The following is a 27,239-nucleotide window of genomic DNA, read 5'->3' as shown; positions in this document are numbered from 1 at the left end:
CCAGTTCTTCTCTCCTCGTCATTTGCTGTAATTATCCGAAGATTATGAAGAGATAGGTCGTTTTTGTTTGTGTTTTCGTGCCCCCCCCTCGCAGCGGCGCTGTAGCGCGCAGATTTACCGCGTCCCCCTCCATCACTTATTTGCGTCCGAGGCAAAAAAAAAAGAAGCACTGAGCGACAAGCCCGGTGCCATTGAGCAGCAGATCTCTTTTTGTCTGTCTGGGCTACGCAAGCTTAGGGTTGTGGGTCCGCGTCTTGCATCCCCCGTTCGTTCCTGGTGCGGTTGGAGAAGAACAAGAAGGGCGAATGAAAGAAATCGTGACATCTGATTTTAAAATCGGTTCCCGGGTTACTTTCAATATTTGACATTTGGGCATCGTTTGCATACGCTTTTTGTGATAACATGGAGTCGGTGGAGAAGGAGTGCGGAGCCCTTGGTGGATTGTTTCAGGCCATCGTAAACGACATGAAGGTACTAAAGCTAAATTAAACCAGGCAAATTTTTCCTGATGTTATTATTGCATGGATGAGTAAACGCATTTTACTGCCTTTGTTTCTGCTCCGAATCCTCCCCCACTACGCTGCGGGACAAACGGGTCCCATTAGACATGTTTCCCATTGTGCTGTTTGCATATTGTGCAGCAGGTTTGCCACCAGTGTTGTCAATTTGGACCCAAACAATTGTTCATGGTGACATTACGCTTTACTTACCTGTTTAAACTATGGCACAAAACTTAAACAATGACAGTATGGTGTACGAAATAGCTTGGTGGAATAGCCTAATATATTTTTTTATTCTAGGTTGCAATTTGACTTTATTATCCTAATTCATTGTTTGTGTTTGATTTATCATTTGTTGTTTTTTCCTACTGTGTGTTATTAATTTGTAATTTGTTGTTTATGTTTATGTATGTATGTATGTATGTATGTATGTATGTATGTATGTATGTATGTATGTTTATATAAATGTGTATATATATATATATATATATACAGACAAACATACTGCATGTATGTATGTATGGCTGGTTATGTTTGTGTCCGAAAGGGGGATGGTTTGCAGTAGGTTGAGCCAGGGTGGTCTTTACCACAACAGATTGAAAGTGTGAACGTATTCATTGGCTCTTTAGCAGCCTTCAGTCCTACAATGGCTGTTCTTATGAAGAGTTGACAACAAGTGGAGTCCGATCCCATTTCCAAACTTTTAATCAATCAATACATCTTTGCACATCGGCCCTGTCCGCGCCGGAACCAAATGCATTCATGGATGAAGTAGTTTGTTAACTTCTGTCTGTGAAACGTTGAATGAAAACAGCTGCCGGCAAACTATCGGAAGTGGAGGCTTCACACGTTTTTTCTTTTGTGTATGTTCACCATGCCGATGATGAGGGGTGGTGTGTTGGGGGAGGCTTGGCAGACTCAGGAGAGAGTCAGCCTCTGTATTGATAAGCATCACAGATGAATAGGGCCTGGAGCCCTTAGTCAGCATAGTGCCGTGGTCCTCTGTCTGAGACAGACATCTGACCTCATTCAAGCGTGGCGTCCGGCCTGCTCCACTTTGCTTTGAGCAAATGAGCTAAATGCAGGCTGCCGAGTGCGCTCTGTGACCCGTCCGGCTGGTCATTGTGTACAACAAATGTCAAACAAGTGTGACAACTGCCAAATATACAGACTGGTACAGACGTACATACATAAACATACAATGACGAATGCTGTTCTCCTTGTACATGGACATGACACACTCCATACCCCACATCCCACTCAATACTGTATAATACTAGAATATGTTTTCCAATGGACAACAATGTTTCGATACTACTGTCTGCTACAGCACTGATCTACACTTCCCAATACATTGATCCCGGATGCCGTCAAATGGGTACGGCGAGAAAGGGGAGAGGGAGGAAGTGGAGGGAGAGAGACGGATGTGTTTGGTCAGCTGGGAGTGAACCAGGACTGAGCTTGTTCTTCGTACCGCCCCCACTGAAGTGCCTTTGAGCAATGCACTGCATAATTACCAACTTCAGGAAGGTACATTCTGTAGCTTAACAAAACACATTGTAGTAGAGAAGAGAAGCATTAAAGTGCTATTATTATTATTATTATTATTAGGAGTAGTAGGAGTAGTTGCTGTAGTCGTAGTAGTAACAGTAGTAGTAGTAGCTGTCTATCTTTATTCCCTATCTGCCTACTCCTGGCAGCCGGTGGAGGGTTGGCTAAGGTAGCGCGTCTACATGTCTGTGAGGGGCTGCCTGGGATGTGTTATTCCTCCCCTTGCTCCCCAGCCTTCTCCTCATTCAGCTGTGTTGGCAGAGGGCCGCTCTCCTTTCCTGGGGAGACGTGGGTCACACAAGCTAATTAGCCACCTGTTAGATTTCAAGTAAAGACTTGAATGGCTTGGCGGTTCACTGGGAGATTGCAGATTTTCTTTTTAGATGATGATCGTCTATAAAAATCCATCCGAGGCGGGGAACACTGTAACTCTAGGGATCACAGCCGGGCTGCAGGGAGGAATGATAGGCTATCATTGCTGAACTCGGGAGTTATCGCAGCAATAACCCAGAACAAGAGTGTTTCCAGATTTCCCCGTTCTATTTATAGGGAGAATACCGGGCCTGTTTTGGGTTTCCTCCTCGCCTTGTACGAGAGCAGAAGAGGTTCTGGTCTCGCCCGCTCCCCCAGTGCTCTTCAGGGCTCTCTGGTAATAGGCTCAGCCTGGGTCTAAACCCTCCCTGTGTTTTATGTTTTGGCTGACTCCCTGGTAGTGCCCCTTGCAGTAGGGTGATGATCTGGGTGAAAACCTGATCCCTGTATTGCTCAAAGGCCAAGGCATGCTAACTGCCCCCTTTTGCACTGCCCAGACACATATGAGCACGCTTGTGTGTGTGTGTGTGTGTGTGTGTGTGTGTGTGTGTGTGTGTGTTTGTAAGTACGCACCACACCCTAGCCCCACACACGTTAACGCCTCAAATCAGTTTTTTGCACTCTGGGTTCTCCTTCAAAGGCAGGTAATAACACAGAGGAGCAGACTGGCTACGTGTTTGCATGCCCAACCCTACAGCCAACATTAAAATCCTCTCTAGTCATTCCTAGCCTTGGGGAGCACATATAGTATCTAGAAAGAGAGCTTAACTTGACTTATGAAGAGAAGTGCAAAGTGTCAATGCCTGGAAGACACTAGACATTTAAGAGTTCATCGTTGAGCTTGAACGTTATGTCTTGAAAGGTTATCTTGATGTTTTGGCGAACGGTATATGTGTGAAGAGTCTCTGTTTGCTGTGTGTTTGGCCTCTTGTCTGTTTGGTTTGACTGCTTTTCTTTTGCCTTCTCCTGTCAGAGCTCCTATCCTGTATGGGAGGACTTCAGTGCCAAAGCCACAAAACTGCACTCTCAACTCAGGTGAGAAACAATGCAACACGTGTCTTGTAGAGTTCAAACATTTATTTTTGTTTGAATTCCAAACAGCATATTGGCTATTGGTTGCACAAATGGTTTCATGCTGTCACTGAGAGGTAAGCACATACTTTTGGTTCCACAGGACAACCATTCTGGCTGCAGTGGCTTTTCTAGATGCCTTTCAAAAGGTGGCAGACATGGCTACCAGCTCCAGAGGTAAGATGAGATGATCAAACATATTTATTTTTTCTAGAGCACACATTTTAAACCAACACTGTTAAAACAAACATAAAACATGTAACTGACCAAAGGACGCACAAAACATCAGGTAAATGTTTGTTACCCGCTTTTTTCTCTTCAATTCTTTATTGTACAATGACCTGTATTTATTATCCAACATGAGCCGTGTGAATCATGGCATCCATTGCTCAAGTCGATTCACCATTCAACATTTTGTCTCCTAAATATCACTTAAGAATAACAAAACAGGCAATATAGCTCCTTGTCAATTCTGTTCCTGACCACAACCTCACCACAACCCATCAGAGAAATTCAGAAGGAAATGAATTTGACAGGGCGCACATACCTGAGGTTTTATAACAGCATGAAGTACAAAGTAACAGAAGCAAGATCAAAAGATTGTAATCAGAAGAGAGGAGTGGGGGGACGGGGGGAGTGAAAATCAGAGCTTACAGTTCCTTTGGTCCTAATGAGGTCTGCTGATCTGCTTTGTCACGATGCTAAAGATGGCTGACAGATCCCCTATGCGACAGGGCAGCTAGCTGATTAACACAGATCCCTGCCCAGTGGATCGTGGAGAGCTGCAGTAATCAGGTCAAAAAGGAAATCAACACAAAAGCTCCACAGCTGAGCATGTAAATGTTCACCATCAAAAACCAGATCACATGCTACACATGGAGGGCCCATGCACATACATGCACAGACACACAGACACACACATACACACACAAGTTGGATGTGCACAAACGGGACAGCTGGTAGGTAGCCAAATGACCCCAGGTCACATGCCAACGTGTTTTTGAGCACCGCAGAGTCTTACGGCCCTTCTCTGAGCACGGGCTAATGGAGAAAATAACCCGAGAGGTATTTCGTCTGCACGCTGTTCACGCATTCTCACCCCTGAATCCGAAGAGGGCCATGGGCCTCTTTGGCTCCTGTTTGATTCTGCAAATACTTAATGTTAGTTGCATGGGAGTGGACCTGTGTTATCAGGTGACTTTAAAATGAGCTAAGTGCTTGCATTAGAAGATGCTATATACTACCTCTTATATTTACAGTTGAGCACATGCCCATAAGGGTGATCATGAGGTCATACATTTGGTATCATGAATGTACACCAATTCAATTTTTCTGAAGAGAAAGAAAACAAAAAAAGACGGAGGACAACATATGGACAGAGAGATGGGCAGACGTTGGTTTTATAATCAGAGATGTTGCGTGGTAGAACCGCTTTAAGTGCGTCACTCATAGGCCCACTCATGGCGCCGTCCACTCTCTCTCTCTCCACGCCATATTACCGTCAGGATTAGAATCGTCATTCCACAGCGCTGACGTCCTACGAGAGACACCCACCACATGGCATCATACGATTAGAGACCCTCTCTAATGGAACGTGGTTTATCAGTCTCCTGTGTTCTAAACCCACAACCCTTCATAACCGGTGTACACCACAGCGAGTTGTGTTACGACAAAACAAATACTCCGTTGACACCAATTCCCGAACAGCCACACTCTCCGCAAATCAGCTCCAAACAACCTTACATAAGATGTTTTTTATTCTTTGTGATATTTCAATCGTGAATGCTCCTGACCCAATGCTAGACCGACAACTAAATTCTCCTTTTCCAGTTATGTTTGGATGGCAATAAATGCACTGTGAGATGTCCACAACAAACACCCATCAAGTGTAATGCTGTAAGAAGTTGAGCTGGTGGCCAATCAGGCACACCGACCATGGGACTCCTGCTGTCGTTTGAATAATAACACGTGAAGGTGTTTGATGTCATCAGAGACAAAATCAGCAGTGATGTTAGGGGTTGAATAAGCCAGTGTTTCAGGTCCAGCCACATCTGGACATCGCATGACCAAAACCAAAACAACAGGGTTGCCGGAAATCCATGCGTCCATTGATTCCCGGTGGTACTATAGCTTCCTTGTTCCCAATCTATAGCGAGCAAGGGCATTCACATGTTGTCAGCAGTAGCAAAAGCCCTTCATCATTATTTGACTTATCCCTAATATAGCTGTCTCACACATTTAATTAATCAGAGTACAGCATTATTTTTGGAATTGAATTGCCTTCGGCATGTTTCATACACCTAGAGACTAACTGGCAGATGACTTGAGCGTAATTAGTTAAAGGAAACCACAGTATGAACGAAGGTTTGAATAGATGAATGCGCCCTTTCATCCGCACTATTGAATGCCCTATGGTAGCCCCCTGGTTTTCTATGTGAACCGAAGCTCGCTAATTAATTTGTCTGTATATGCGTCAATATTTATTGGAGCTGGCTCCTGTGGAAAACGATATCCCTTTGACCCTCGTCTAGCGGAGCTTTGACCATGGACACGGTCGGGTTGGTTCTGCCACTCACTCACGGCCCACGTGCTCTAGGTGATGTGTGCGATGGCAGGGGCCACCTACAATGCCAAAACAGCAACCGCGGACGCACAGGAGGAATGGAAAAGGCATAATAAAAACTGTGAAAAAGACAAAGTAGGAAAATCCGGCTCAATAACAGATCTCTGGATCTCTGGATTGATACGGAGAGATTTTCTGCTTAGTTTCATGTAAAGGATCTGCACCCCATGTAAATACAATCCCGTTTCAAAGTAGCATAATGGTGGAAGAAACCAAAGTCATCATTTCTTTCTTCCCTTAGTTGCTTTCCCTGTTTCTCCATGACCATCTTCATCTATGGTTGTGTGTGTGTGTTTGTGTGTCTGCGCGCTTATGTGCATGTGTGTGTGTGCCTCTGTGTATGTCTGAAGTGGTAGGGTACGGGTCATGGGCGGCCTGTTTGCCCTGCAGCAATTATGCATGTCTCGGTGTCTGCTTGGATGACCGTGTATGACCATATAGGTTCGATTAAACTACAGGGGGGCAGATCTTTGGCGGAGCTCTGTTTGCCATCGTCATTTTTACCCTGGTTTCCCTCTACATGTCGGGGCGAGCTACAGCTGCTGGCCGGCTCTGCCAGCTGGAAGTCCTTATCACGTCATTCTCTCTTAAGTCTACCTCAGACACACTCGACTTTACTCAACATGCATGACCCCATGAACTCACTAGTCATCATCGCACTGACCCTATTGGATGCAAAAACTCCTTTATTTTTTTTGTCTTTGCAAATGACATTGACAGCTTTCCTCCGTCTGTTCCTATCTATTGACCGACTTCCTTCTCTACAATGACCAGTTTCCATCAGTCTCCCAACTGTCTTCTTGATGGACTGAGTTCAAGGGTGGTCGCCCAATATAATGTGTTGGCTATTTTTGGGCTTTATAAGCAAAATGGCAGTTACTTTCTGTTCTTCTATACTTTTTATTTAAGAACCAAAGTGGTCGGATGACAAGCATTTGCCTGTGTGTGTGTGTGTGTGTGTGTGTGTGTGTGTGTGTGTGTGTGTGTGTGTGTGTGTGTGTGTGTGTGTGTGTGTGTGTGTGTGTGTGTGTGTGTGTTTGTGTGTGTGTGTCTGTGCGTGTGTGTGTCAGTGAGTTTGTATGTGGGTGCGTGCATGTGTGTGTGTGCGGTCCTCTGTCTTCCTGTCATCGTAGTGTTGATGGATCTTAAAGCACGTCTGTCTCCACAGAATACAACTAGCATCTGGTTCCAAGCAAATAGCTGCTAGCCACCATGGGATGACGAATTTTGGAGAATTTGAAAATGTGTTTAATATTTCAATACTCATCATTCCAGGGAATTAGCTTGAGGCGCTTAATAGCACTCTGAGGTAGTTCGTTTTCTCACGTTGGCCATTTATTATTATTATATAATATATATTATTATTAATATTTGAAAGTTTATTCTGCTTCACTGGAGATATCATTTTCCGTCCTTGTTTGCCTCAAGTGTCTCCAGCACTTCATTAACTTTCAGTCCAACATTGAGTATCATTTAACAATCTTCCATTCTTACTTTTTTGTGTCTGGACACTGGAGACGCCAGACAGACCAGAGCCAATCCTTCAGGAGGAGATTTCCTAGCCCCCCATATTTAGCCGGGCGAAGCTATGTTAAATGCCAGCTTTGGTCCGAGCCGGGGGAAGGGGGGGGGAGCGGTGGTTGGTCCACGGTGGGGGTTGTGAACACAGTTGGATTTCCACAGCTCTGCATAGACAGGCCGGGCAAAGGCGTTTGGCTAATCCGCTTAGCCCCACTGTGTGACACACGGAGGCACACAGAATGGCTCGGCTTCACTTCCCCGCTAGTCCCTTCCCCTGGCCTTCCCCCCCTTCTCCTCCGCACCCCTTCTCCTCCCCCGAACCTCTGAGCAGCCTCTCTGCTTCACACCTCCCATCAGATGGGGGAAAGGATCAGACTGCAGGTGTGCTCGTTTAACAGCGCGTCGTCGCCACATCCACTGAGTCCACTCTCCCCTTCACATCTGTGCGCCAGAGCTAACACGGGCCACAGACTATTGCTTGTTCACACCCGCACACCCGCGCACACACACGCACAATCAGACGCACATGCTTATACACACGCACACACGTACGCACGCACGCACGCACGCACACACACATTCATACACAGACATATTACTACAAGCCTAGACCCACCTTCTTGTATCACTGTCTGTATATCTGTCTTCTATGTCTGGTATCTGTCTGTATTTTTTTCGCTTTTTTCTTTCCTTGTTGTACTTTCCACTTTCTCCCTTTCCTTGTTTTTTTTTGTGCGCACCATTTTCCACTCCTGTGTCTCTGGTTTTCCCTCGGGCCCAGACGTACATCGTACATTAGGTACTGTACTGGTGTGTGTTCAGGGCACTCGCTGCTGCTAGTAGATCAGTGTGTCAGCGAAGCCGTAATCCGCCCGCTCGCAGTGCTTCTCTGGGCTGGCAGATGGGCCGGATATCCTACCCGCCATCTGGAGCCGGCCTGGCATGGGCGAAAAAACACTGCCTTGGCCCCGGCGAGAGGCAAGATCAGGGGATTACTGTTCCACTCACCGCACCAGCAGTGCAGCTATTTATACGGACATGCCAAATAATGAAGGTTGGGGGAGGCACCATCATGTGCCGGCCGTTGACATCTTTACCAAACCTCTCCCAGTCCCAGGCCTTCTTCTTTTGCTGACATGAGTCCACGTCGTTTCTTTTCTGTGGGGGTTGGGGAATTCTATATGTAATTTGTCTATGGTGGTTTTAACCATTTATTTGACCCCCCCCCCCAACCCGAATTGATCACAGAGTGAAACCTAAAGCTGGATTACGGACACTCGCATGAGGGTTATCCTGTCATGTTGCTGGGAGATGATGTGTGTTTGTTTTGCCTTTAAGCCCCCCTTAGAACAGAACATACAGTGCATTTTGGAGGGGGGTCGGTTTGTGCTGGATGTTGGCTTTACCGTTTGGCTCCAATACGGAGGAAACCTTTGGCATTTGGTTTGCCTTCTGGGTCGCTGACAACACAAGAGCTACGAGAGAAGGTAAAACCTGCCTGCCCCATCGAGTCGTTCTTTCCCAATAAATACTGTTATGGTTTCAGACCAGTGAAGTGTAGGCAATGGTGAATTGGGGGGGGAGTTTGAGAGGCGAGAGCTGAGGGGGAAAATAGTGATTTGAGTGCCACGTAATAAAGCCTTGGTGGGTAAACAACGCAACACAACACACAAAGGGTTGGAGAACACAATGTCTGGGCCCTCCACAGAGAGGAAGGAGCTGACAGGGCAGACTGCTAAAGAGGAATGGAAAGCGGTCAAAAGAAAGAAATAGAAACACGGATGCCATTTCATTCAAACCATGTTTCATAAATACATGGTATAATGAAAGTGGGTTGAGTCTTGTTGAGATAGATCTCACTTAAATTGAACTAAAGTTAGACTCATGTGACGGGCGTGAGGCCAGGTCTTTGATACTGAGCGACCTGTCCGATACAAACTTTCCCTTTCCTTATCTCAGTCGCTCAGTCTTGATGCTTTTGAAGTGACGGCCGTCCTGAAAGAAAGGACAAGATGGTCTCTGCCGAGGATGTGAGCCAACGTTTGAAAGTAGAAGTTCATACGAGAACAGGAATGATTAAATGGTGTTCCTCTGCTCAATGTTCAATTCGGTGGCCTTTCATTATTAGACTTCTTTGAAACTCCCCTCTATTTGGGTTTCCGAAAATAAATGTTTTTGCCATTACTTTGAATCTTTCCCTCCCTTTCTTAAGCTAACAACATGTGCATGCTGTGCTTTCCTGTTGTAAAGTCGCCTTGCTACCTCTCCTCCTCCCTGCTAATGAAAAGCACATCTGGACAGGGACATGGGTTTATTTTTGGGAGCACTTTGGTCCCTGGATGAGAAGCTACTTAACAGAACATTTCCCCTTCTCCTCCTCCTCCTGTTCCTCCTTCTGCTGTCGCCCCCCCCCCCCCCCCAATGCACTCCAGAACAGGTTTGCCCCACTGCAAAGCACATTGAGATCTGTCTGATAGGAGTTTATTGGGCTGAAATGAAGCTCCCCATGTGTCTTGTTCAGGCAGAAAACAATGGTGTGTGTGTGTGTGTGTGTGTGTGTGTGTGTCTAGCACAAAATACACTGGGGGGTTTCCTGTGTTGTTCATGGCTATTGTTTCTGTATGCAAGGATGAGAGAATTCCTTATTAAAGGATGTGACATACTGGTCCTGAATGCTGTTTTGAATCTTTACTCAATGCAACTGCTCACATGTATAAATAGGGACCGATTCTCTGTTTAGTGCACACAGACACTCACTCACTCACTTACTCACCCACTCACTCACCCACTCACTCACCCACTCACTCTTTGTAAAATGTATTCACATTAAAAAACTAAAAAGAAAGTTGTAGAGAGAGAGACTGTAATCAATAGTTCCATGTAGCTATTGATAACAGCTGTAGCGTTGGTCATAAATATGTTGAACTAACATGGAAGTGTAATTGAACCACTTCCAATGCGTGAGCGATGCGGCTGTATCTGTTATTTGTTCTTATTTGCTCCTCTGATGGAACTTCCTCTGGTGCACTTCTCACCCCCCCCCCCCATACACAAACACACACACCCCAAGGCGTCAGGAGCGTTCTACCGATCAATACCCATATGCGCTGTGCTGTTTTCATCCTCAGCTCCTCTTACATGAATGCTGTCAACAGAGACTGTTGCTCCCAAAACAGCTGACCCCAAAGAAATTCTGCTCTACCGCTTTCGTTTTTTCCCTTTTAGATGTAGGCGGTAGACCGCAGTCTGCACCTCCTGGGGTGAACTCCCTGCTCCCGGGAGCTTTCAAGTTTAATGAAGCATTCTGTTTCTTTGTTGGTGGTCTTAGCGCTGAGGGCTATTTTCTGTTCGCTAGAGATGCTGGGATTTCAGAAGGGGACTATTGAGTTACTTTGATATGATTTAGGTGTCTTGGAGGTACTGTAACCTCACCTAACCTTAATGAACCAGTGCAGGGATATACATAATATATCTGTGTTAATGTGAGTATAGATGACCATGTATGTGTTCACAGTATAGGGCCTGGGGCCTCACAGAATTAGCACACCTGCGGCGGTCAGAGGGCACTTCCCCAGCCCTGGGCCTTGACAGGCATTAGTTTGGCCCTTGACTCTCCTGCAGTGCAGTGTGTGCAGCCTTGTTCATCCCTCGCTCTCCTCTCTCCTTCCTTCTGGTCCACAACCCCGTTGGTGTTCTTTGTGCCACTGCCAGTTCTCATTCTAAAATTGCTCAAAACCACAGAAATCGGCTGGGGCAGAGGGTGAGAAAAGGTAATCGGCAGAGTGATTAAGTCTCTGTGCCAGCCTGCGGTCGGACCGCCGGCCAAGGAACCCAAACAAGGTATTGGTGGCTATCCGACGGATGTGGAATTTCCTTCGCTAAGCAGCGGCTGGACAGGGTTGTTTTCTTTCTATCTTTCTTTATTTCTTTCTTCTTCTTTTTTTTCCTGGAACAGTGAGGATTTTCTGTACCTTGTGGTCGCTCAGCCCACGTAAACATGCTTTATTGACAGAAAGCTGTGGAACAAAATGAACGCTCCCAGGAATTGCGGCACTTTCCCAGTTCTACTAACTAGAGTCTAACGCACACCGCTCCAACTCAAGCACTGTCGCTTTTTCAACCCGGGTTATCTGGATGCTAGGCCGAATCAGCTTTGCGTCTCGATGTTTAGAAAGGAGGGCACACTTGAAGAGCACTCCGCCATGTTGAAGAGATCAGGGGGGGATTGTGGCCCCATGGCAGTTTTAACCACAGCTCCTGGCTCCTGGTGGTGGACCCCCTCCTGTAAAGCAAGCCTGTTAAAACCTTGCCTTCCCTCCCTGGTGAGAAAGAGGCAGAATTTTTACTCTGTCATGGGACCCCTAATCAAAACCAGAGCCCTGGATGGAAAGCGTTTCCCGAATGTATTAAAGTGTACCACAAGAGTCCCCATAAAGTACCACCGTCGTCCTACTGATCTACGCACAGTGCAGATCTGGTGGGGGAATACATGTATATCCCCCTGTGCTTTGCTGGAACAGGCAGCAGCTGTGTTCAGCGCCTTACGCTGCACTCGCGTTGTTGTAACCCATCAATTACTGCGCTGTTGGAATATTGTTTAATGGCTGCTTTTTACCGCTCTGCGTCCAAAGCACATATTGCGCTGAGTTGCTTATTGGATCTGCTGTGAGTCTAGCTGCTGTGTCCCCGCCTTTTCCTTCATAACCTGTTACCCCTGTGGCCCTAGGGGTCCAGGTCTGCTAAAGATATCATCCAGTCCCCCGTGATGCCCAGGGTTTCAGCTGGGTTTACATCAGGTACTCCGAAGCCTCTTTCTCCCACTCAGAGGAGGAGAAACAGGGGAGTCGGAGGTAAACTTCAGCCGTGGTCAGGGGAATCCTACTTTGATGTGTTGATCACATTCAGGGATTCGGTTGCATTTCAAAAAAGAAGAGCCTTCTTTCTGGATGTGTGTGCCATCATGTATGCATTGTAAAAGGACGCCCCTTGGTCCATGCGTACGCCAGGGCACTGTAGGAGTAAATCAGCCGGTCCCTGTACCAAGGAGAGCCCTATTTCTGTGGTGTGTACATCCGGCCGGGGCCAGGGGCCGGGAGAGCTGCTGGACTTGGAGAGGAAATCCCTGAATCTCCCCAGGATGTTGCTGTCAGCTGATACATCCCCTCCCTGTCCACGACCACCACCACACAGACATGCGTGCACACAAACAGACACACATACACATGCATGCATGCATATATTCACACACACACACACACACACACACACACACACACACACACACACACACACACACACACACACACACACACACACACACACACACACACACACAGACACACACAGGGAGACAAGGGAGTTAAAGGAGGGGAGGCTGGAATTAGAGGAAGTGAAATTGGCAGGTGTGGATGGGACCAGAGTGTGGGGGGAGTCAGGATGGGATGGGTGGAGGAGGCGTGGGCCGGGGGGGTGGGGAGGTCTGCCTGGCTGACAGTGGCATCACGTCTGTTAAACAGATAAAGGAATAACACTGCTACCTCTGTACTCTTTCCCTGCTCTCCGCCTACCTTCCTCCTCCTCCTCCACCTCCTCTGGTGTCCCCCGAGCTGATGCCCAGCTGTGTTAGTCTCCTCTAAATGCTTGTAAGAGGAGGAAGTTCAAAGCTGAACTGCAGATACATAACCCATGTGCACGTGGCCTGTCTGCAGGTCGTTCTCAACCACATTCTAACTGTTTCTGCATGTGGGCTTCTGTAGAGATATAGTGTATACCGGCTCACTCATTTAGTTCAATTCATGTTCTCCTCTTTTGCTCTATGTTGGTCATACGAAAACAAACAATTTGGAGTGTGTTCCTTTAAGGGAGTTCTGCGCAACTCAAGGCTGTGGTTCTTGCACGCTTAAGAAGTGTATGTCTGTGAATGTAGTCGATCACTCACAGCTGTGTTCACACAGTTCTCTCGCAGAGTCACTGGCACGACAATACAGTCGTAAAATGGGCCAAGCCTTCATGTTTCAGATCCACGTCAGTACAATCACATCCTGGTTTTACCCCTGTGTGTGATACATCTGTATGACCTTTCACCTGTACCCCAGCCCCCCTGGAAAAGCATTGCAGACACATGACACCCAACCTTTGATCCATCCCATCATTGTTAGCATCCTGCATGCCCATTGCCCAACCACACATGCAAGAACACAAACACACACACATGCATGCATGCACACACACACACACACACACACACACACACACACACACACACACACACACACACACACACACACACACACACACACACACACCTACTACACACAGGCCTAAAAGTTGAAGGCAGCTATAGGGAAATTTAGTGAAGTCAATTTTTCTTTGCCTTTACTTTGTGAGGATGAATCACCGGCACTTGTATAACAGTAACCTTGTCTTTTCAACTTTGTTTAAACCTGATGAAAGAAGGAGAATAGAGCATGAATCCCACTGCAGAACGACCTGGAACGCTCCTAAAGCAGTGTCTGATTTCCATCCATATAAAATACTTCTCTGCATTCTTCACCTCACTTTGACTTGCTCTCCGTCATTCCCTATTTCCCTATTTGCTCTCTCTCTCTCTCTCTCTCTCTCTCTCTCTCTCTCTCTCTCTCTCTCTCTCTCTCTCTCTCTCTCTCTCTCTCTCTCTCTCTCTCTCTACCTACGTCAGCCCTGTGGTGGAGTGGGAGGCAGGGCAGGTTGAAGCCGGTGTCTTTGTCTGTCCCTCCCGTATGAATGGTGTTTGGGAAACAGAGAGAACAGGAAAGGCAGAGCAGGCCCGGGGAAGAATGGAGGGATATCCCCTTACAGGGCTCCCTCCTCTCCCCTCCGGGACGCACGGGGTGAGAACAGCGGAAAGGGTGGGGGGGGGACGGAGGGGGGGTAAGTTACACCACCTGTCCAACACACTCACCTAACCCACAAACACATATACAAACAGATACTGATGTACATAACAGCAGAGGCTGATCCGCACACTGCACGCCACGGTTGTATACAAACCCACCCCCAACAGGGAAGCGTTACGTGTCACAATGTTGCCATGAAAGGTCCTGTCAACTCACCTATTTGTGTGTCTTTTGTCACGGTGGACTATCTGTCACGCACACACACACGTTTGCGTTGAAGAAGATTAGCTCTATGTGTCCCATATTACTACCCAGGATCAGTGCTGCCAGACATTACACTGGTCGGCGTGAACCATCAGTAAGACTGAGCTTTAAAAGCTTAAGACCCCATTTAATTACACTTCAGCAGAGAGAAGGGAAGAGTACAGTAGCGAACCGCCGCAAGCTGTTTCACGGAGGAGACCGCTCCTCGCTCTGTCTGGTGGTGTGAAGTTTCGGGCGCCCTCGTCAAGGTGGTACGCTCAGGGAATGTGGAGGTTTAAAGATGAAGCCTCAAAGGCATTGTGTCAAATTGCTTTCGGAGACCACTTGGGTCAAATGACAAACACACGTGACATTCATGATCTGGGGTTTACAATCTGCACTCACCCATCTGCTGGTAGGAGAGGGAACTCTCTTTGCTCTCTTACTTTGAGGCATGGAGGCGTTGTGTGTCTGTTTTTGAAGTGCATGATGAATTGGGGCCCTTTTTTTTTACCAAAACAAGTTGATGAACTGATCCTCCATACCGGTGCTTTATGTTCCCCCCCGATGTGCAATCTTTGTTCTGTGATTTCCTTTCTCCAGGTGCCACCAGGGACATTGGCTCAGCTCTGACTAGGATGTGCATGAGACATCGCAGCATTGAGACCAAACTACGGCACTTGACAAAGTAAGCCAAGTCTTTTGTTGTGTTTGTGGCGCCCGCTCTAGTCTCTGTCACTTTTCTCCCAGAATTCTCTCCTTGTTTGGGGGAGCGCTACATCAGGGCTGTTGAGCCCTATCGCAACAACTCATGATTACATCAGAGTATTAAACAAGGTTCATGTACATGGCTATATTGTGGGATGTTGGGTGTAAGGGGTGTCATCCTGCTTAATGATGCTCCATTCACTGACATTTATCGGGATTGGAAGTTGCTTTGCACCATGTCAGATAAGACACAGACAAAGACGTTTTGCTCAATGAGATACAGATACATAGAGAGAGGGAAAGGGTGGACCCTGATTTTCTACATTTGATCTCTTGTGTGTTATTGTTACAATGGAGTATCCATTCAATAGTTAAACCAACATTTAACATTTCAACATTATTTCAGCAAACTATGCACACAAACTTTGCTAAGAACAACATCGGTATGGTTTGATGGCAAGTAATATTGCCTCTCCCGTTGCCCTGACTCTCCTGTTGTCTCTCTCTTTGGTTCCTTTTCCTCCAGTGCTCTTATGGAAGGCATGGTCACACCGCTTCAGGACCGGATGGAGGAATGGAAGAAGACAGCCAACCAGCTGGACAAAGACCACGCCAAAGGCAAGTTTTCAATCATTCATAAACCATTGAATGGATAAGAGGTGCATGATGTCACATATGTCTGGCTGATGCATTTAACTGACACAAATAACACAATTGAATGATGATTGTGTTTTAATATATTGTTTTCTACAGAATACAAGCGTTCTCGCCAGGAGATAAAAAGGAAATCCTCAGACACCATGAAACTCCAGAAAAAGGCTAGGAAAGGTGAGGACGAATACTACCGTGTCCCGTTGGTTAATATCACTGTGGTCAGAGAGCTATTGAACTATGTATTGACCCAAGATTCGCTTACCTGGCCTAAAACGTACCTGGCCTCAAAAGCTCATTGAGAAATGGCGCCATCTAGTGGTAAGCAAGTAAATATCCATCCCAAAAAATGCAAGTTACTTTATCAATCTCGCATGCTTTATCATCAGGTTGCAACATATCAGTATAAGGTAGATATCATTGAGTGGATCAATTGTTTGAGACTGCCCCAACTACTATCCTAAAAGAGGTTATACTAAGGTTGCGAGGCTGGCTACATTCTTACATGCTACATGGTTTTTATTTGGTACATCTAACTTTGCTTCTCCATCTATCTCTTATATCCCCCCCTCCCTCCCCCCCTGACTCTACCTGCAACCCTTCTTGTAATTCTTTCTGGCTGGCTGTAGAGCTCCTGGGTATGTGTGCTGTGCTTCAGCTTGTTATTATAATCAAAAGATCTGCATGAGAAAAGATATGCAAAAGGCACCTATGTCATGGTCAGTGTCCATATGTGCCTGTTCACACCAGCCTCATTTCATTGCAGAACACATTTGTTCTCGTTTGTTCTTGTTCTTCATTTATCATCTCCACGGTGTTGCCTTCCTTTGTATGCTTTCATGTTCCATAATATATTTATATATATATTATTATAATTAAAATAGCGTTTACTTCCTCTATTTCAGGAACCCCACCATCCCTGCTGATTAGTTAGCAACACTGTTTTTAATGTCACGCTTGTCTTTTCCTGTCTCGTCAAGCCATTCACTGTAGTTTGTATTCAGGACAAACTGGGTCACTTTAGTTTTTTCCCCATCCATATTCTTACATGACCAGTATCCCTGTATAACATGCCAGGCGTCATTTCATCCTCACCACCAGCTGCTGTTCCCCCCCATTGCTCCATTTCTATTTTTCTAACCCGCGCTACATTCCTTCGCTCTTTTAACATCTGCCTGTTGACCTTTGACCCCGTCCAGGAAGAGGTAACTTGCGGCCCCAGCTGGACAGTGCCATGCAGGACGTGAGTGACCTGTACCTGCTGATGGAGGAGACGGAGCGGCAGGCGGTGCGGCGGGCCCTGCTGGAAGAGAGGGGGCGCTATTGCTCCTTCATCAGCCTGCTGCAGCCTGTGGTGGTAGGCAGAGTTTACACTCAGCACTTCAACTTCTCCATCTTCCCCTCATAATCACTTTGAATAGAAAGCCTAACAGCCCAGGCTGGAGCAAGTCCACCATTGAATTACTGTTTCGGTGCTTCTGTTGCACTTCTGGTGAGACACCTTTTCAAAACTGCAATCAGAATCTGGGGGGGGGGGGGGGGGGGGGGCTGTAGCCAGAACATTAAGTTGATGTTATCTGGTAACCTAAAACTGTCAGTAACGATTAATGCATGCAATAGCATGTGTTTCCCATAGCAATTTGAGTCCATATTTACATCTGATGCTGCGATTTTACACTGTCAATTTAAGTAAAGATGGGCATCAAATGCAATCCATATCTTACTATATACAACTGTACTATATAATACTACATATACTACTTTTCAACCCTAGTACATTGCAATACAATGCTTTATAAGGGCACTTTCACTCTTTTCTTTTGTCAATTTGTCATATTAAATCGATTTTATTCTGTCCCCGTAGAATGGAGAAATTGCCATGTTAGGAGAGATTACCCACCTGCAGGCCATTGTTGATGACCTCACTGGGCTGACCGAAGACCCCCACAAACTGCCACCAGCGAGTGAGCAGGTAACCCATAATGCTGTATGATTGCCATGCACTCATCCACAACAGAAACGGTTCCATCGGATGCATGCGCCAGCTAAGGATTGAGTGCAGTGGTTGCCATATTTGACTCCCATCTGAGAGGTTTTGGGTTTGAATCCTGGTGTTCACAGTCTACCTATACAATAATATCTCCAGGCAGCCATCAGCATCTCCCCTACCTGCTCATTTCCCAGCTCGCACCCCCCATGTAAACCATTCAATGCAGTCCCCTCACAACCCTTACTACACACATTGTTTTATCTGAACTGCAACGACCTCGACTCATGCAGCAGCCCAACAACAACGTCAGAATTTAGGTTTTGTGTTCATCACACAACTCAAATGCGGCAAACCAGTAGCTCTCCGCTCTTTCGACTGCCACGCCTTTAATACACTGTTTATCTTGATTCATGGTTTTGCGGTCGCTGCACCAACTGAACATACTGACTACACTGGATGAGCCCACTTCTAGAGCAGCGGTTAAACCCATCGACAGGCCGTTAAGGCTGTCGATGGGTTAATAATGGATATTTTTCTATGGCTTTGTCGTCGCAGCTAGAGAGCGCAAGAAACCTTTTAGGACAATATAGAGACGTGTAATTATAATAATATAATTTAGGCAAATATATTAGGGTAACATATTCATTCTAAAGCCCATTGAGAAACTATTGCAGTTTGAGTCATTTTACTATCTTTTGAATCTCCTTTGAGCAGCTTAATCCTGGGGGGGCCCAACCCCCTTTATTTCACACCCTGTCTGTAGAGATTTTTCAGCAGATGTCACAAGACTCGATTAGGGTTTAAGGAGATGATTCACAGTCCAAAACTTTGCAACTGTGCACCAACTTAAACAATTTGTCAAAGATAATTTTTTTCCCATACTGTTTTTAATGAATTTCGATCCAGCCAGGGACTTAGCACTTATAGATGACACATGAGGGATAGTTTGCATTTTTCATTTTATTGCTTTTTAATTGAGTGGTTATTATCGTAACTCAGGAATGCACTGCGGCACAATGCTACGAAGCGGGATGAGACGCTAAAAAAAAATGCACGCCTTCCAAGCATAATAGAACCCGGCAAATTCCACTCCAACAGATACAAAACGAGTGCATTTGTGATTATAGTTGGCATCTTTTTGGCATCACAATTCATTTTTGTTTGTCTGAAAACTTGTATATTCTAATACATATTTGTGAATATTTTTCAAAGGAGGAATCCACTTTGAATTCCGTACCAGGGTGTTGACCTCAATGTACACATAAACAGAAGTAGAACGCCTCAGAATTTTAAACATGTTTTTAGCCAAATCCCCCATTCGAATCTCAGACGGCACGGAAACAATTTCACCAACAAGATGGCTTGAAACCATTGCTTCACATAAAGAAAATCAATGTGACTGAAAAAACTTTAATACCTCGTCACGCTGCTGTCCTGCACACGCACACAAAGAGAAAATCCATATTTGTGCGTCGTCTAATTATGTCACGTTCATTACAGCTCAGTGAAGCCAATACTTCATTACAACATAACTCATTGGTTAATTTAATTATCTGTTGCCCGACAACCAGAGATCCAACTTCCCCAACATTTGGCTCCCCCATTGTCCCTACAATAGTCTGCCAAGAAGATCTAGGCTGTGTGTGTTTGTGTGTGTTTGGATGAGTCAACTGTGTGCTCCCACCCCTCCCACCCCCAGGTGATCAGGGACCTGAAGGGCTCGGATTTCAGCTGGTCCTACCAGACCCCGCCCTCCTCCCCCAGCAGCGCGGGCTCCAGGAAGAGCAGCATGTGCAGGTACATAGCCAAGGAGAGAGAGAGAGACACTGAGAACCACTGATAGAGAGAGAGAGAGAGAGACACTGAGAATCACTGATAGAGAGAGAGAGAGAGAGAGAGAGCGAGAGAGAGAGAGAGAGAGAGAGAGAGACTGAGAACCACTGATAGAGAGAGCGAGAGAGAGACACTGAGAACCACTGAGAGAGAGAGGGAGAGAGAGAGTTCACAAATTTACTTTCTAGATATGGACGTTGGGAGTTACAATTGGACAAATGTATCCAGCAGTTCAACGTTCATAAACATGTTAGTCCATTTGGCCTTGTTTAACAAATCAAAATGTGAACTGGCTGCAGAGCGATTGAAGGAGGCTTTGAATGAGGAAAAAAACAGTTCAGTGCATAAATTTGGGGGTGAGAGTCTGCAGGTTCTACACAACAACAGGATTACAGGTGCTGTCTTGAAAGGAGAGCTCGGATAGAGAGAGAGAGCAGATTGCCGAGGACAGGGAGCAAAAAGTAATTAGTGAAAAGTAATTAATAGGAGAGTACGATGGAAGGAGAAGTGATGGCTGGCTGTTTGAGACGAGCAGCGCTGTATGAGCCTTCAGATACTCCCAGACAACCATGACAGGGAGCATATTCATTGAGAACGTCTCAATTTTCTATGTCGTTATTGTAATTTGGATATCGCCCTGGTGCAATGGGGAAAAGTACACCCTAATCATTGTTCTTTCTGCTTTCTACTTGTTTTAATTGATATTCATTATGCTGCTCTCCTCACTATTTTCTCCCTCCACTAATGTTCCTGATGCTGAAGCATGCCATTTCTCCACCGTTGGATCGGTGTGTAGATGGATGTCGATATTCGTATTGTTTCCATCGTGTGACGTTCTTCCCTCCCCCCCCCCTTGTCCCAGCCTCCTCCAGATGCCTTCGGCGGGCACGCATCGCCTCAGCAGCGTGTCCTCCCATGACTCAGGCTTCATCTCCCAGGATGCCAACACCCACTCCAAGCCCCCCTCGCCCATGCCCTCTGACATCACCAGCCAGGTAAGCACCCCCCCCCCCCCCAAAGCCCACCCACATCTGCATCCTGCCTCTTAGGAATCAACGTGGCGTCTCCCCACGTTTGAATCCAAACCCTGCCGGGCTGCCCACTCAGTCTTCCTGGGTGGATGTGATGTCTGTGAAATAATGCATGCAGAGTGGCGAGCTGCTGCCGTCAGTTAATGGCGTCTCCCTGGATTGTTGAACTCACCACACGTTCATTATTTCACATTCCTCTCTGTATAGCCCTGAGCCAGGAGCCCTCATTCGGGAGCATTTGTACTGTAGCCGTACTGTATTCAAGCCAACCATTTCACATCATTTTACCCCCTATGGTATTGAATATTCCTTCAGTGCAACCGTGAAATGATTCTGGTTTTACTTTCCTATAGAACTGACGGGTACAACATGTCTCACACATGCAAGCGCACGCACGCCGCACGCACGCACGCACACACACACGCATAGTCAGTCCACAGTCGGTCTATTTAAGTATTCTTATGGACTACTTATGGTTCTCTATCTAGACTATGATATAAAGATCTGGAAAAGGGGATGTTTTTATAGGGTTTTCAAGATTTATCCCGTCCCATTTCTTTGCTTGGTGGACAGTACCAAAAATCGTATTCAGCACAACGATTAAGTATGTTGCTCTCTGATATAAATATGCAGATAAGAATTAGACCGTGCCTTTTAGTTGGCCTAATTAACAAACGTTAAACAAATGTAGTTCTTGAAACCTCAAATCATTATTTCAACAATTGAATTTAATCTGGTTCACGGTAACTTTAGTCGGGGTCAAGTGTGTGCGCTGGGGTTTGGCAATCAGTTCTTTTTTTGACTTCATTAAAATACCTGTTTTAATTAGTCATACAGAAATAACTACGGATGTAAGAACTAGCTTGTGTGCGCAGCGGCGCTAAGCTGTTGTAGTCACTGGAGACGCATGGGGGGAACGTCAATCAATTCAGTCAGTTTCATAGTATAATTATTAAATTATTAATTAATATCTTAACTTTTTCAACATAGTTTTAGCCAACGACCGGCCCATTCGAGAGGCTTTCTAACCAAGTAAGCGGATGGAGAAATTGAAATGAGAAGAGATAAAAAAGGAACCGCCATTATTTTTTGATAGATGAAGAATTTGTTTGGATGATTATTTAGATTTAAACATCCCAAAATAGACCACTCCTAAGAATTGTCTTTTTTTTTTTACCAGTTTAGTCTTTTCACAAAACGTTGGCTGAACCGCCAGGGACATATGTCCGCAGGAAAATCCCTGCTTTGTTTCCCTGCAACACATCCCCCCTCATCCCCAGCTCTCTCCCACATCCTCCCCCTGTTCTCTCTCGCTCCATCTCTCTCTCTCTCTCGCTCCCTCTCTCACCCTCTCTGTCTCTCGCTCCCTCTCTCTCTCTCTCTCTCTCCCTCTCCCTCTCCCTCTCTCTCGCTCTCTCACTCACTCCCTCTCTCTCTCTCTCTCCCTCTCTCACTCTCCCTCTCTCTCCCGCTCCCTCTCTCTCTCTCTCTCGCTCCCTCTCTCTCGTGCTCTCTCTCTCACTCCCTCTCTCCCTCTCTCTCTCGCTCCCTTTTCCCTCTCTCTCGCTCCCTCTCTCCCTCTTGCATTCCCTCTCCCTTTCTGTCTCTCACTCTCCCTCTCCCTTTCTGTCTCTCACTCTCCCAATCCTTATCTCTTTCCCACCGTGTGCACCCACCCGTGCAAGGGCTAAAACGGGCAAAAGTGCGACTGCCAAAGTGCGACTACCATGTGACTAGTGCTCTGATGCTTCACTCGGGCGAGGGCCAACCCACGAGGACACCCCCAAACGCAGCTCGAAATGAGAAATGAGCCTCACAGACTTGGTAATTCCCAGGATGCCTCTTGCATCCGGAACATGTATCTACAGTATGTATTTATGAAGTCGCACGGGCCTGTCAGTTACGATCAGAACAATAAGTAATGCGATTCAGCCTATTAGGTATCAAGTTTAGTAGATATTATGCCCCAGACGGGAAAGGCTGTCCTGTTTTTTTTCCCCGGGGTAACACAAGGAAAACCCATCCCTTTATTAGGAGATAAGGTAGGATATAAGAATATTGGCTGCAATGTCATCAACCTTTCATCATATCATCTCATTAAGGAACCAATCTAACGATTCAAGCAGTTGAGAGTTCCACTCTGCACATATATGGCGATGTGGGGCCGACACTACGACTCACACACTTATTATATTTAGTTTTATAATAAGGCCTATCGCACCAAAGATATGAACTGTTTCGATCATATAATTAGTCCAAAAAACGAATCATAAAAATCACACATTTGAGAACTCCAATCTGCGAGTATGGTGCTGTGTGTCTGACACAAGACCACGAGCAATGAGTTAGTTTTATAGGCTATAAAGTAACATTTGACAGTCAACTTTTTTTGAGAGTCTTTTCATTTGATGCAAGAACGAATAACAACAATCAAGCCATTGTTTTGTTTCAGACAGAGCAACGCAAACAATTATAACAATTATATTATGGTGATTATGAATAAATTAGCTTCAATTCTAGATTTGAGACACATATTAATTCGAGAGACCTCGTAAATGTTCTGTATGGACCTTCTTAATAAATTGTAGGCTATAAAATATATACATATCTATATACAGACACATTGCTGCTATCATGACTGACCTCCTTCGCTCCAAGCAAAGCGCTGCTATCTGAGGAAGCTGGTATCGGGAGGCCATTCTGCGGACCTCAGGCTGCGCCGTCGCCTTCATCGGCCACGCCGTCTTGGCCTTTTCCTCCGCCATCTTCTTTATCTCTCGGGATGGGGGCCGGCTTCTTTTTATACTGCACTGATGGGAGCTTACATCTCTCTTGCTCCCTAAGTCTTTTTCCTACGCCTGAGGTGATCCCCTTTCCGACCCTTGTTGCCTTCCGTCTTCTCCTTGCTCTGCAGAAATCCACCAGCTCAGCCTCCTCCGAGGCTTCAGAGACCTGCCAGTCAGTCAGCGAGTGCAACTCCCCCACGGTGGTTAGTATCAGATCCTCCCCATCCTCTCAACCCACTCACGCACACACACACAGACACACACAATACAATACAGAGTGCATCAGCTCTCATTAATACCTACGGCTTGAAGTGGCCCCTGTGGGTGCTTCTGAGCCAACCTTTACTTATGGATTTGAGGAGAGTTGCAATCAACCGTTGAGCACCCTTGACTCCGACTTGTCTGTCCCGTTCCGCAGTTTGGCTCATGCTCATCCTTCGGCACATTCCGCCCTGCTTTCTCTTACACTGGCACCATGAGGCCTCTCTCTGTCATACTTCCTGCGTCCCCCACATTTAACCTCTCCCCCGGATCCAACACCCCCTCACCCACATCAAAGGTTCCTAGCTGGAAGGTTCGTTTTCATTTGCAATTTAACTTTTTCTTTTTTTTATCATTATTAATGCTTCCTTTTGCTCTTTGCTGCTTGTTTTTTGTTTTTATTAATTCCTCACATGCACATCTAGCATTGTATAGTATAACCTCACTGCCATCAGTTGCATCTGCCCATTGAAGCTTTCAGCTTTCAGATCTGACAAACTTCCTGCATAAACCCCCACCCCGCACATCTAATCAGTACATGAGCCATTTTGGACGGGCTTCCATTGTGTCGCCCAATGGAAGCCCGTTGAACTGCTGGTGTGTGGACAAGTCCCTCCCTCCTGCGTCTCCCTGATAGGACCCAAGGCCTCATATTTGTTTGTGTGTCACAGGACTGGGCCAAGTCAAGTTCATATGAGCCATCTCTGGCTGCCACTCTGCAACGCCGGAGGGAATCTCTGGATAGGATGCGGGAACCTGAATCCCCCTCCAGTCCACAGGGGTATTCTGGCTATTCTGGGCTGCATCCAGATGAGCCACAGCGCTCCAGGACTGGTGCAGGAGCCATTGCAGTCAAGGTAGGGAAAGAGTACAAATGCATCAGTCATATAATGTTAAACTATGCGTCCGTATGCCTTCATCAGGGATTTATTTGGGTCATGCTAATCAGGATTTGTTTGGGTTATGCTAATAATCTGCTGTTGGGTGTGTTTGTTTGTGTGTGTGTGTGTGTGTGTGTCTGTGTGTGTGTGTGTGTGTGTTTGTCTATGTCTGGTATGTGTGGTGTGTGTCTTTGTGTCTGTGGGTGTGTGTGTGCGTGTGTGTGTCTATGTCTGGTGCATGTGTGTGTGTGTGTCTATGTCTGGGTGTGTGTGTGTTTATGTGTCTATGTGTGTGTGTGTGTGTGTGGTTGTGTGCGTTCGTGTGTGTGTCTATGTCTGGTGTGTGTGCGTGTGTGTGTGTGTGTCTATGTCTGGGTGTGTGTGTGTCTATGTGTATGTTTGTGTGTGTGTGCGTGTGTGTGTCTGGGTGTGTGTGTGTTTGTGTGCGTGGTTGTGTGCGTGCGTGTGTGTGTGTGTGTGTGTGTGTGTGTGTGTGTCTAACAGCACGGGGGGGAGCCCATGTCCCCAGCAGCCAGCAGCCTGGCCATGGTGCTGACCCGTGGCCTGAGCTTGGAGCAGCAGAAGTGCAGCCGGGACTCCCTGCACTACTCCAGCGGGTACAGCACCCAGACCAACACCCCGTCCTGCTCCGAGGACACCATCCACTCCCAAGGTACTCCCGCCCCTCCCCCCCGGACCCCTAGATGTGCACACTGCTAACATTGGATTTCGAGTTCTCAACGTACCTGCTCTCGCACCTATTCCCGTTCTTTCTTTTCTCTTATTCCCCGTGTGTTAAAAATACCCTGGATACCCTCTCCATAAACCTCCCGATATAATTATTATATTTTTTTAGGTTGCATATGAGCTGAATTAGAACAGCACTAGAACATCTTTTCAGTCAACTCTGAGCCGGAGTACCAACCAGTATTTCACCAGACGAGGTGAAAGCTAGGTCGGACGGCGGTGAGTCTGACCCTCCCCGCGTCGTTCCCCAGGCTCCGACTACGAGTGCTACTCCCTGAACGGCGACGCGGACGGCGCCGGCCAGGCCGACTTCGACAAGTCCTCCACCGTCCCGCGCCACAGCAACATCGCCCAGAACTACCGGCGCATGATCCAGACCAAGCGGCCCGCCAGCACCGCCGGCCTGCCCGCTGGCAAGAGCCCCCCGGGGGCCGCGGGCAGGCCGGCGGGGTCCGCGTCCGCGTGCGGAGCCGCCATCGCCTCGGGCACCGCCACCATCCGCCGCACCCCTTCCTCCAAGACCCGCCCCTTGCCCGCGTCCGGCCCCATCCCAATACGCCCGCCCATCGTGCCCGTCAAGACCCCCAGGGTGCCGGACTCGCCCGGCTACGGCGCGGCCCACCTCCCGCACGGCGACGCCGGCCTGGCAGGGGGGTCGCCGAGGCGCGCGGGCCTGCCCAACGCTTGGGGCCACCCCACAGCGGGGGGGGTCCAGGCCCCTCCCCAGCGCCTGGCCCAGGGCCCGGAGGCCCCCGAGGACCCCATGCTGGCCGCCAACCGCCACAGCCTGGTGGAGAAGATTGGGGAGCTGGCGGCCAGCGCCCGCGCCCTGGGAGAGGGCCACTTCCCCTTCCCCGGCTCCCTCCTCCCCGCGGGGGGCCTGGCGGGGCCCGCGTGGCCGCCCAGCCAACAGGGCCCCGGCGAGCCGCACGAGGGGTGCTTCTCCTCGGCCGCCAGGGAGGAGGTGGACGTGCTGGTGTCCATCCGGCGCGGCGTGAGGCTCCGCAAGGTGGCCACCGACGACCGCTCTGCGCCCAGGCTCCTGGGCTAGGCCACCGCCGCCGTGTGTGTGTGTGTGTGTGTGTGTGTGTGTGTGTGTGTCCTTACGAGCGCGGAGTGGCGAAGATGTCGGGTGCCATGTAACACATGTACATGGATTGGAGATCCATTTCACCGAGAGGACTTTTTATGTGTGATGGATAAAGGACAGTGAATAGAAAGAGAGAAAGAAAGAGGAACAATTGAATAAGAAAGATGAATGACCGTGGACTAATGCTGAGTCACGTCGGGTCATGTTGTGTATGTATGGCGTACGTACGAAGAAACCCATATTTTTTGGTTGTATTTTCCTTTTCATTCTGTCAGTGGGCTTCGTTGCTGAGCTTCTCTGTTCCCCGTGTTTCTTTGTTTGTTCCAGCGCTTGTTGTTGCTCGAGCCAGTGGTGACAGATCATTACTGTTGGGTTTGAAAGCTCTATTGTCTTTATTATTCTTATTCTTATAATTGTGCTTTTTTTTTTCACCTGTCACTGAAGCGCAATGGGCCAATGTGCTCTGTGAGCCTGTATGTTGTGTTCCGTCATTTCCGTACTTGTACCGTATTAATATTTTATTTCATATGCTGAACATCAACTATGTAGCCGAAGTCATGTAAAA

At 47.2% G+C, this 27,239-nt stretch overlaps 1 protein-coding gene across 1 annotated transcript; it reads left to right on the top strand.

Annotated features, from left to right (window-relative positions):
* The first annotated feature begins 77 nt into the window (after nt 1-77).
* Nucleotides 78-27,239, top strand: mtss1la (MTSS I-BAR domain containing 2a). Its single transcript, XM_079743541.1, has 14 exons — nt 78-471; nt 3,337-3,398; nt 3,538-3,611; nt 15,300-15,384; nt 15,931-16,022; nt 16,158-16,232; nt 17,255-17,412; nt 17,920-18,027; nt 19,745-19,842; nt 20,741-20,873; nt 23,824-23,898; nt 24,628-24,813; nt 25,342-25,510; nt 25,836-27,239. Exons 1-14 carry the CDS (start codon nt 403-405, stop codon nt 26,633-26,635), a joined length of 2,184 nt encoding a protein of 727 aa, XP_079599667.1. The 5' UTR covers nt 78-402; the 3' UTR covers nt 26,636-27,239.

This window comes from Pollachius pollachius, assembly GCF_949987615.1.
Source record: "Pollachius pollachius genome assembly, chromosome: 9".
Lineage (NCBI taxonomy): Eukaryota > Metazoa > Chordata > Actinopteri > Gadiformes > Gadidae > Pollachius > Pollachius pollachius.
This window is presented reverse-complemented; position numbering and strand designations above follow the sequence as displayed.

Bases quoted from the DNA above. Each gene is read 5' to 3' on its own strand.
- mtss1la (XM_079743541.1), top strand. From the start codon at position 403: ATGGAGTCGGTGGAGAAGGAGTGCGGAGCCCTTGGTGGATTGTTTCAG. The intron at 472-3,336 runs GTACTAAAGCTA...TTCTCCTGTCAG, and splicing joins CCATCGTAAACGACATGAAG to AGCTCCTATCCTGTATGGGA. The intron at 16,023-16,157 runs GCAAGTTTTCAA...TGTTTTCTACAG, and splicing joins GGACAAAGACCACGCCAAAG to AATACAAGCGTTCTCGCCAG.